This window comes from Gymnoscopelus braueri, assembly GCF_963280865.1.
Source record: "Gymnoscopelus braueri genome assembly, chromosome: 7".
In the NCBI taxonomy this organism is placed as follows: Eukaryota; Metazoa; Chordata; class Actinopteri; order Myctophiformes; family Myctophidae; genus Gymnoscopelus; species Gymnoscopelus braueri.
The window spans coordinates 19,299,123-19,309,929 of NC_137608.1; the positions used below are offsets into that span (position 1 = coordinate 19,299,123).

Genomic DNA, 10,807 nt, shown 5'->3' on the forward strand with positions numbered 1-10,807 from the left:
TTTTTTTTACCAGTCAGAATATATTTGATGGCAGAGAGGAAGAAAGTAGATCAATCAATGCAGGCACAGGGCAGGGAAAAAAATCACTGAATTTACATTTAGGTTATTGTTAATCTACAAGCTCGTAGACTGAGGGGACCGAGTACAGACCCTTTGGTGACCCCGGTCAACAACGGACATAGGGTTGTTAATGTGGTTAATGCAGTTAAGCTCTGGAAAAGTATGGCTAAGATTGATACTACCAGGTGTAAATTAGTTTTTGTACTTCATGTTCTTTTTATTATTATTATAATAATAATGAATTCATTATTATTTTCTATTACAGTATGTGCACATACAGAATGATTGATGGTAATGTAATGAAATGGTGGGGATGTCAGCCTAACTCCTGTGTAATTATTTTGTGTACAAAAAATACACAAAATGAGAGAGTGAGCTTATCTCATGCCCACACGGAATACTAATGATGTTGTGTGCACATAATGTAATTTGTATGTATCCATCTCACACTCTGGCAAAAAAAAACTTGCCCACACTATGTGAAATGTTTTTTTAATTCAGTCAAACTCTTCTGCAAGCTAAAAAGAAGAAGAAGAGAGAAAAAAGGGTTGGATAGAGAACTATGGAGAAACTAGTCATGTCACATGCCAAAAACCTCCAGTGGCAATGCTCTCCTCTTCACCAAGTCCGAGGACTGGGCCCCTGTTAAGATTAGCCACTAGAAAGAAGAGTTCCTCTCTCTCTCACCCCCCCCCCCCCCCCCTCTTTTTAGCTGACCTGGATAACAGGGTAAAAATGAAACAAAGCGACTGAATGGAAGTAATGTCATCTCTTAGGACCAGTACACTGTGATACCCAAGCCTATGACGGCCCTGTGTGGCCTCGCTGGATGCACCACTAGGTCTTCACTCCCTTGACCCCTTGAACCTAGCATCCCTTTCCTGGGCATGTCATAATAGGCCAACATTACGTGAAAACACTCACAACACCTTGCAAGTCAGGCGAGCCTGTAGATCGGCAAAGATATTTGGTGTAGAGAGGAAAAGAAGGTGGGGGCCAAGTACAGACCAATGGCTGACCACAGTGAAGACAGCATATCGGGTTTAAGCATGCTGGGCAAGTACCGGAATTTGGCCAAAGTACCACCCAAAGAAATGACGTTGGCGCTTTACAAATCTGTTAACATTCTCTGTGAATGAAGTGTTGTGATTGGTCGAAAAAGATTTAGGTAACCAGGCTTTTCTCTTTGCAAATGAGTAAGGCTGGGAACGATGCATCTTTGTCATTTTTTTATTTGAGCTAAAAAGCAGTATTTTACACTTTGGCTATTCAAAAATAGCAGCTACGAGCTTGTAGATCTGCTATTTTAGAAAAATTGTGAAAATGTGTGCAAATCTTTGAACATATGTTCTTTTAAAGCGAACATTTGTAACTAAAATCTTTGCTTCTGGGGGTCCCTGGAACAAAATATTTTGAGATGGAGGTCGGCGGCCAAATACATATAATTTTGGGGTCCTCGACATGAAAAAGTTTGAGCACCACTGATACAGAAAAACCAATTTTTCAGAATACTGTTGGGATTTAGAAGACATTTGTAGAATCAGTTTCAGGTTTTAACGGGTTAAGAAAGACCCAGGGGCTGTTTGTGTCCTTTTCCTGTTATGTTCGTGTCAGTGTTGTGTTTTACTGTATTGAGAACATTAGCATGCATAGTATCTGTGTTCCATCCGGTGGTGCAGAATATTCTTTGCCATGGCAGGTTCTTTGCCCGTTGTGTTCTTATTGCTCAGGTATGCACTGGCAGCCTAGTTTGAAGGGAGTGCTCCCTGGAATCCACCAAACCTACCTTTCCACCAGCTGAATTCTTTCCTTTCTCTCTCGGTTGCACCTCAATCATAACTCCTGGCCCTCCATTTACACACAGACAGATTTAGGATTTTTCCGCTCTCAAGACTTTGTGCATTTCTCCCCGAGAAGCAGCGAGCTCCAGAATGGAACATTGTGCCGCGCCAAATTAGAAGGCAAGGGACATTTTGAAGCACCAAGAAAGAGGTGCCTAGACACGTCGTGAGCGCTATCTCCTAAGTGGACCAGGTAACAGTGTGGGGTTTATCGGGTGCCAAAGTGGAATCAAGCGGCAATTGTATTGGTCCCCGGACGATAATCGAAACGAGATTACTGTGGTCTAACATATGTCACGGACAACCTTGATTGTCTTGAAATTGCCAATTGTTATACTGTTTTGCCAATTCACATTATAAGAACAAAAAGCCCTGAGCCGTCATGATCACATTTCATCCAAGGATGTTTTTGCGCTGAAGCCACTGAAATTGTTGCCGTTCCCAATGGGCCCTGTCACTATAACAACCGGGTTAGAGCTATCACTGCGTGTACAATGGAGATGGCACAAACGGATACATTCGGCTATTCTTTCGCTGTGCGACCTTGGTTACGCAATTAAGTATAAATCAACCCTTCAGCCCTCACTCAGCCCTCTTCAGAATGTAGCCTGTACAGTACATATCTAACCGTGAACCATATCAAAGAGTGAATGCATATCAATTGTTATTCACCGAGGCCTGATGTGTCGTTCAACAGCGCAGGAAGACAACTTAGCGAGGTCTTTGTCCAGCTGCCATCCAGGAAGGAGCTCCCAGAGTACTACGAGTTGATCAGGAAACCTGTGGACTTCAAGAAGATCAAGGTAGGTTGATAAACTAATTAATTAAAGAGAAAAAAAGGAACTGCCGTCAAAGCCCCATTGTGTAACACACTGGAACGTTTTACTGGGAAATACTGCTGTTGTGTAGCAAAACAACCAGGTTCTATGCATTGCCTTCCCTTTTACCCAACAGATTACTGCAACCAAAGACAGAAAGCAACACGCCTTTGCAGCATAATTCAGTTTAAGAGAGGGTCTTTTTACTGGAATGTACACACAAGCTTTCTATTTCTTCTGTTGACGATGTCATTATTTTCTTCTTTCAATCTGTAGTTTTCAGAGCCAGAGAATACAAAAAACAAAAAAAATGCACACAGGTCAGTCAGAACTATTCTCTGGGATGGATATACTGGATACTGTATATTATTGGTGATGCTGCCACATCATGCACACAACCAGAATAGTATAATGCATTTCCAGTTTTTTCCAACACACGGCCTCAGCCATGGGCCACCCTTGCAGGCTTGCACAACCACTGGTTAAATCAAACAAGCTGTTTTGAAAGTGTGCTGTAGTCCCCAGATGTGATCAGATCAGACTCTGAAGTAGCTCAGGACCTATTACATAAATGATAGGTTTCATAGCAGAGGAAATTGGGACAGACCAATATACTGAAATATCCAATATGACATTTTGATAGTTGTTAAAACAATTATCTTTACATAGTATTCCATTGTAGTCAGTATTCAATAATTGACCAAAATAATGTTATCACATTCTCTCTGTTGTTCCTCTTTTAACATGTGTTATTTAAACACAGGAAATACTGATTTCAGTAAATTAGTATTCAGATATCCTACATTGTTGAATTGCGTAATTTAACATCTCAGAGAGTTATGCCCATTCGCCCCGAAAAGAACTCTCACCCAGTACCATAAAAAAACAGCAATACATTTGGAATATTATGTATGCTCTATGGGAGAGTTGGAAATGGAATTTGAACGTATTTTGGGGGGCGGTAGTCGACAAAGTAAGTTTGGAGCTCAGAGAGAACTCTCAGAGAGTTGTGCCCATTCGCCCGACAAAGGCGAATGGGCACAACTAACTCCCTGTGCTGTTTTTTTGTTATTTATTGTGTATTTGTGTCGTCAGGAACGTGTGAGGAGCCATAAGTACAGGAGTGTGGGAGACGTGGAGAAGGACGTGATGCTGCTCTGTCACAACGCCCAGACCTTCAACCTAGAGGGCTCGCAGGTCTGAACCTTCCCGACTCACTCCTCCTCTTTCTGGGCCTGTCACAATTATTACATCATCCTAATTATTTGAGATTATCGCAATTATTTTTTGCATAATCGTTTCCATGTTGAAAGATTTTCACACATTTTCAAATATTACTTTGTGACGCGCTGTAAGCTTGTAGATCTGCTATTTCTGCTTTTTTTTTTTACATGTATAGAAATGATTAAACAGCAATTTTTGATAAGGAAGCCTAAAAGGAAGGTTAATAAGGAAGGTTTGGTAAGGAAGGTTAATAAGGAATAATAAGTATATATAATTAATTATTTAAATAATTAATAAGTTAACTCTCTCAGTGCCAAGCCCCGAGTTATCCCGAGTTTTATGGTTATACCCTCAGTGCCAGAACGAGAAATCCCGAGTTTAAAAATAAATAAAAAAAAAAAAAAAAAAAATTGAAAAAAGTGTTCAGAACCCAAGATATCATTATCTGAAGATTTGCAGCTCCATCCACTCTTTGTTTAACCTATAACTGAGAAAGGCTGTATCTCCCTTCCTAAGCACTTTTTTTTTCTTTGAAAAAACAAAAAATAAATCTGGCAAAGTTCGCAATAATTTTTTTATTTTATTGGCAGTGAACGAGTTAAGTAAAATAATAAAAAATTAAAAAATTAAAAAGAAAGAAAAAAAAGTTTAAAAAATGAATAAGTTAATAAGGAAGGTTTGATAAAGAAGGTTAATAAGGAAGGTTTGATAAGGAAGCCTAAAAGGAAGGAGGTTAGGAAGCCTAAAAGGCTTCATATGTTCCAACGTTCAACAACGCCAAACACACAATTTAACCGTCAATCGCAGTTATTTGAGTTACAATTAATCGTCAGCTTAAATGTGTAATGGTGACAGCCCCCTATCTCTATCATCTACTCTGGCTTCTTCTTCTATGCTCATTCTCTGTTCTCCTATCATCCCTACGTGTACTCTCGTCTACTCACCCCTCTTTCTCTCTGTCTTACCCCATTAAGACCTGGAACGCATCTGTGTCACTTTAGATTTCTTTGGCTATTCAAAAATAGCAGATATACAAGCTCATAGCGCGGCACCGAGTGCCGCGCTATGAGCTTGTAGATCTGCTATTTTTTTTAAATCTAGATTTTTTTTTGATAAAAAAACAAAAAAATGCTAGGATTTAGAAAACATTTTTAAGAATGGCCTCAGGTCCTAATGGGTTTATCTCTGCTTGCACAAGGCCTCCTATCTCCCTTCTGTTCTGATTCTCCCTGTTTTCCACGCACTGCTGCGTGTCAGGATGTTGTCTTGGGAGCAGTGTGTGTGTGTGTGTGTGTGAGAGTGTCATTCTGCTTATCGGGCTTGTTTTTCCAGATCTACGAGGACTCCATTGTGCTCCAGTCTGTGTTCAAGAGCGCCAGGCAGAAGATCGCCAAGGAGGAGGAGAGCGACGACGACACCGATGAGGAGGAGGAGGAGGAGGAGGAGGAAGAGTCAGAGGCTGAGTGTAGGATGCCACATCAGTACACACACACACACACACACACACACACACACACACACACACACACACACACACACACACACACGCACACAAACACACACGCACACATTCCCTCGTGTCGTCAGAAAACCCATTGGGAGGCTCTGTATCAGGGGTTCCTAAACCTTTCAGCTCAAGACCCAACAGATACTTTTGGTGTCTCCCCAGGACAAAAATACATTATGAATTGACCACTTAAGCCCTATTTGATACATCACTGATCTACAAGCTCACCAGCTGTTGTGAGTTCTTCAAAACGTGTCACAATGTGATGTGTTGTGAGCGTCAGCGTAGATCTGCTATTTTCACTATTTCTTAAAATCTGTGTAAATATGGATATTTTCTCTACTCCCCCTAATAGTCACTGGACATCCGTGCGTAAAGCTCGTTCTTCTCCGTACGTAAGTACCGAACCTGTAGCCACGGATGTTAACTCGACATTCGGAACCTGTGTGCACCTTTTAGTCCATATTTTTCAATAGATATGTGTTTTAATCCCGTCTGTGTCGGATTCTGTCTGAAGTTCCCTGTATTCCTCAATGGGCGGTAGTGGCGGGGCCAATCAGGTGAAAGCTGGTATTACACACGTTGTAAACAGGATGTAAACCAGGGGGAAAAATGGCGTTCAGGCACAAACAGGATTAAACACATATTTATTGAAATATATGGACTAATACAGTACACAAAGATTCCGAATGCCGAGTTGACATCTATGGCTACCGTGTAAGCACTAAGAACCTTATCTTTTGCATTTGTACATGTTCTGAGAAATGCGGACTTTGCGGGCGGATGTCCAGTGACAATTGGGGGGGGGGGGGGGAGACCAAGACTATCATAGATATGCAAACGTCAAAATTGATAAAATACATCTATGATAGTCTTGATCCAAGGCTATAGGTCCCTACCCTTTGTTTGGGTTGCTCTGTATACAGTAGTTTGAGACTCACTTTGATAGCCCATGGTTTGGAGAAATGTTTAGTAGAATCAATAATCAACTTTATTGTCAAGAAGTAGGTACAATTTGTTTACCAAGTACAGTTGTGGTGAGTCAATGCGCTGAGAGAGAGGATATTTGGATGCATACAGTATTAACTACTTGAACACCACATGTAGATACAGTAGGTATACTTTGTTGACTGGTGTCCCCCAGGCGTCTGTATTGCCCCCCTCCTTTTTTTCCCCTCTACACCAAATCTCTTTGGAAATGGCCGTATATAGTTCGTCTATAGTTCCGCCGAATGTTTCCCCCCAATAGATGCGAAGGTTCATGTGGTTAATGGCCGTTATCATTTGAATCAGGACAGTCTGGCTATAAATTCCGCCTCCTCCTCTCCCCCTATGTCTCCCGCAGCCAAGTCGGTACGAGTCAAGATCAAGCTGAATAAAGATGAGCACGGCCACGCAAAAGGCAAGAAGAGGCAGAGCCGAGGGAAGGCCAAGCCAGTGGTCAGCGACGATGACAGCGACGACGAGCAAGAGGACAATGTAGGTCACTCCACAAGTCCACATCGACCCGTTATTCATTCGTCTTTCATCACAAGAGCAATGTCATCACCAGCCAGCGTTCGTTGATGCAAATACAAAATGCACTTTTTCCCAAAACAAAACAAACGTACGTACTGTTAGGGCTGGGATATTTCGATGTTATATTGATATCGTGATAGGAGACTAGATATCGTTTGTATTTTCAATATCGTAATAGCGTGTGTTAAGCTTTATTTTATATTTCAAACATTTTCAAAAAATCTCAAAAATCTCTCTCTCTCTCTCTCTCTCTCTCTCGCTGTATACTTTTAAGTTATTCAAGACCCTCTTCCCTCTTCCTTCCACCGGCACCAGTTGGGTGTATAGTCACTGAGCCTGTCAGCTTGGGCAGGATATTCAAAGGGATTTAGTGGCAGTCGAGGGTAGGAAGGTAGAAGTGGAGGTGTCAGGGGACATCTGCTTCACCTGCAGACTGCCGTTACCTTCCGAAGACCCCTTGACAGTTTGTGGTTGCTAATAATTAGTAATTAGTTCCTAACCCTGCCTTAGCCCTGCTGATGCTATTTTGTTGTCCAATCCCCCCCCCCTCTCTCTCTCTCTCTCTCTCCCTCCCCCCCCCCCCCCTCTCTCTCTATCTGTCTCTGCAGGATCAATCAGACAGGAGTAAGAGTGACGATGATTGAGGAAGCAGGTGGGAGTTAATCGGTAGCACTTATTAAAAGAAAGAAAATATGTTCAATATTACTACGCTCTCCCTTTCTCTCATTGTTTTTTCCCCACTTTGGCTTGCTGTGGTGTCTTTTGTATAGAAGCCCTCCACCGCCCCCACCGGCTTGAAATAATGTAATGAGAGAAATTATGCTTACAGCAATAACCAGTTTGAATATATTTCACTTTGGAGGAGTCTATTTTATAGTATATTTTTTACCTTTTTAACCTGAAAAGAAAAAAAACCAAAAGATTTTACATTTGAGCATTGGTGACATTGTGTCGCCAATTTAGTCCTTTGGTGAACACATACCAGCTAATGCTGTATTTGTAATGGCTTGCTTGCACTTTGAATATGAAAATCAATGAAAAACTACGGAATTATTTGTTCAACAAACACCGTAAAAGGAAGTGGCCCAGGACATTTCTCTAAAAGAATTGCTAGAGCAACCAATGTGTGATGTCAACATATGATGCCCCAAACTGCTCATTTATTTGATTTGCCTACAGAGTTAACAGGAAACCCCTAAAGAAATAACAATAGGACACTCTGTGTGCATGTGTAGTATGTGGGCCTCTATTACCAATCTTCTTGTCACTTTTCCAATTACACAGATGATAAAATACTGTCTAAAAATACCAAATGTCCAGACAGAAAGTCTTCGTTAGTGCCTGAGCTACAAATTAAATTTGGCATCGTCCTGAATCTCCTGATCGATAAATCCTTTTCTTTCTTTTATTATCGCTTTTTACAGAATGTCATAAGCTTGCATTTTAGAGGCAGCACCTCTTTTAGTTACATCCAGTTATTTCGTATAATCTTCACTTCATTCTCTTCAAGTTGTTGTACTGTAGATGTTTGTATCACAGGACAGGGTTCATTGTGTTAAGATCACGACGCAGTTAGAAGAGTGATTAAAACCCATTGATGAAGCATCTGTTTTGATCTCTTCAGATTCTCCAGCGAGCGTGGTATGATTTTAAATCAACAAATCAGTAGACAAACAAACCACTTGTTTCTTTAATTGCTGCCAGCCACTCCAGCTTAGAGGTGAGCATACAGTAGCTGTTTGAGCATATAAAGCGGTGGTTCTCGAACATTTCTTTCTAATTCCAAGGACCCCGTAAATTAAGGGTCCATTTGGAATCTCCTCAAGGAACCCTGGGTGTCCATGGACCCCACTTTAAGAACCACTGTTACAAAGACTTTCCATTGGGTATTGCATTTCCCAGTGCTAATACCAAACAGTAAAGAGGCAGAAAGTTGCAGCTGACCTAGCCAGTTATTGTGAGGTTTTGCACAGCAGTGCAAGGACAACTTCAAAATTTTAAAAGAAAACAGTGTTATGTTTTTTAAAGGAACAAATTGAATGTGATTTGACAGTGTCATATAGATAGAACATTGATTTATGCCTCTGTGTTTAGTTAGTCATTAGTTTTGAACTCCCATACCATTGTTTTATATGTTGTTTGTGGCATGTCCTCGTATTGCAATATACTGTATGTGAATATATACAGACATATCTTTTTTTTTTTTGTATGTGTACCCTGTACTAGCCAGCTTTCCATAAGTGTGATCTTTGCTTTCTTTGCACAATATCTTTGTGGTTGTATCGCATAGCCCAGAGCAAATAAAATCTCACGGATTTTCAGCACATATCGATTTGTTTCTTCTTTTTTAAGCCTACCTTCCTGGCTTTTTCATTTGTAATCTTAAAGACTGAAATGTCATTTTGCGAGTATCTTACTTCCCCATCGTGACATATTTCAGAGTAAAACGGGAAACGTAGCTGGAACATAGCATTGAGCGAAGATCTGTTCCTTGTCTTAGCCCAGGGGTTTTCAACTAAATTAGGCAGGGGCCCACAATTGTAAAATGACTTGAAGTCAGGGGCCACAAGGCAAACAAACAAAAAGTTCATGGTTTAACCGCAAACCGTTAAGAAATGTGTAACTGGTTGGTTAAACGCATTATTGATTATATATATTTATTTATTTTGTGGTGTGAAGGGACTTCAGATCCGGTAGCCGTCCAGCCGCCATGTAACAAAACCGCAACTGCTCCATGACTGCTGCCCAATTTCGCCTTGCAAGTTATACATAGATTTAAAGTACAGTACAGTACGGTACTTGAAAGCCATACTTGAGTAAAAGAACAGATATCTTACTTTAATTATATTTTTACTCCAGTAAAAGTTAAATCACCCTTAAGAACATCACTTGGATCAAAGTGTTAAATTAGCTCACATGTGTACTTAAGAAAAGTATCTGGTGTTTGGTTTTTCATAGTACAAAGAAACAAAATAGCCAGAAATTCGTTTTTTGTTCGCTTTATAATAAAAAGATTTTTACTTTTTGAAAATGTTAAATAAAGCAATAAAGAGACTGGATAATTTGTCCCAGTAGCATTCTTTCAGGTGAATGATCTCACACATCAAGTGTGTTTTTCATCAACATGAAAGAGCACAACATGAGTATTGAGTGCAGTTCGTCCATTACAGTACATGCCATCTCCCTCTATTTCTAGCTACCTATTTCTGAGTTTTGAGTGGACTCCAATCACTCAATAGCATCCCAGGCTGAATGTCATGATGCTCGAACTCTCAACTAATGGTTAATGAAACGCATCATGAGAGCTTGTGCTCTCTCTCTCACTCTCTCTCTCTCCCTCTCTCTGTTCATAGCCCTCCTCTAAGACAAAAGTAGACAGAAATGGCCAAATGTTATAATGAGCATTCTTCGGCCATCTCCATCGATTTGTAGCTATTCCTGAGTTTTGGGTGGATTTTGACCATCACACCAAAGAAAGAATTCCCCATGTCCATCCATTAGTTTTTACAGCCGTATTTTTCAATCAATGACTCAAGAGCGCCCCGGGCTTAATGTCATCTTGTCCCACACTGACAAATAATCCAATTTATCACACACCAGGGTCAAACACGGTTGCATGGTCTCTTGAGCTGAAAAGAATGCTCCAGACTCCCTTTCCCTGCAATTGGCACCCAATTGGGGCATCTTGCGTGCATGTTATGACTCAAACACTGGAGGGCAGGAGAGAGGCCCTCAGCTGGACCCTCACGCTCCCCCACACATCAAAACAGCTTTCCTTTTTGTATTCCTGCCATTTTAAACGGAGCTCATCTAAGCCGATTCCCGTTGAAGAAAAGACA

At 40.8% G+C, this 10,807-nt stretch overlaps 1 protein-coding gene across 5 annotated transcripts in view; it reads left to right on the forward strand.

Annotated features, from left to right (window-relative positions):
• smarca2 (SWI/SNF related BAF chromatin remodeling complex subunit ATPase 2) overlaps positions 1–9,296 on the forward strand; it is a 58,181-nt gene extending 48,885 nt beyond the window's left edge. For all 5 annotated transcript variants that reach the window (XM_080434199.1, XM_080434202.1, XM_080434203.1 and 2 more), the window contains exons 30-34: positions 2,599–2,704; positions 3,815–3,916; positions 5,276–5,408; positions 6,796–6,929; positions 7,577–9,296. In XM_080434199.1, coding sequence (XP_080290325.1) covers positions 2,599–2,704; positions 3,815–3,916; positions 5,276–5,408; positions 6,796–6,929; positions 7,577–7,612 — 511 coding nt within the window. In that variant the 3' untranslated portion in view covers positions 7,613–9,296. The remainder of the gene's footprint in view (positions 1–2,598; positions 2,705–3,814; positions 3,917–5,275; positions 5,409–6,795; positions 6,930–7,576) is intronic.
• Positions 9,297–10,807: the final 1,511 nt, after the last annotated feature.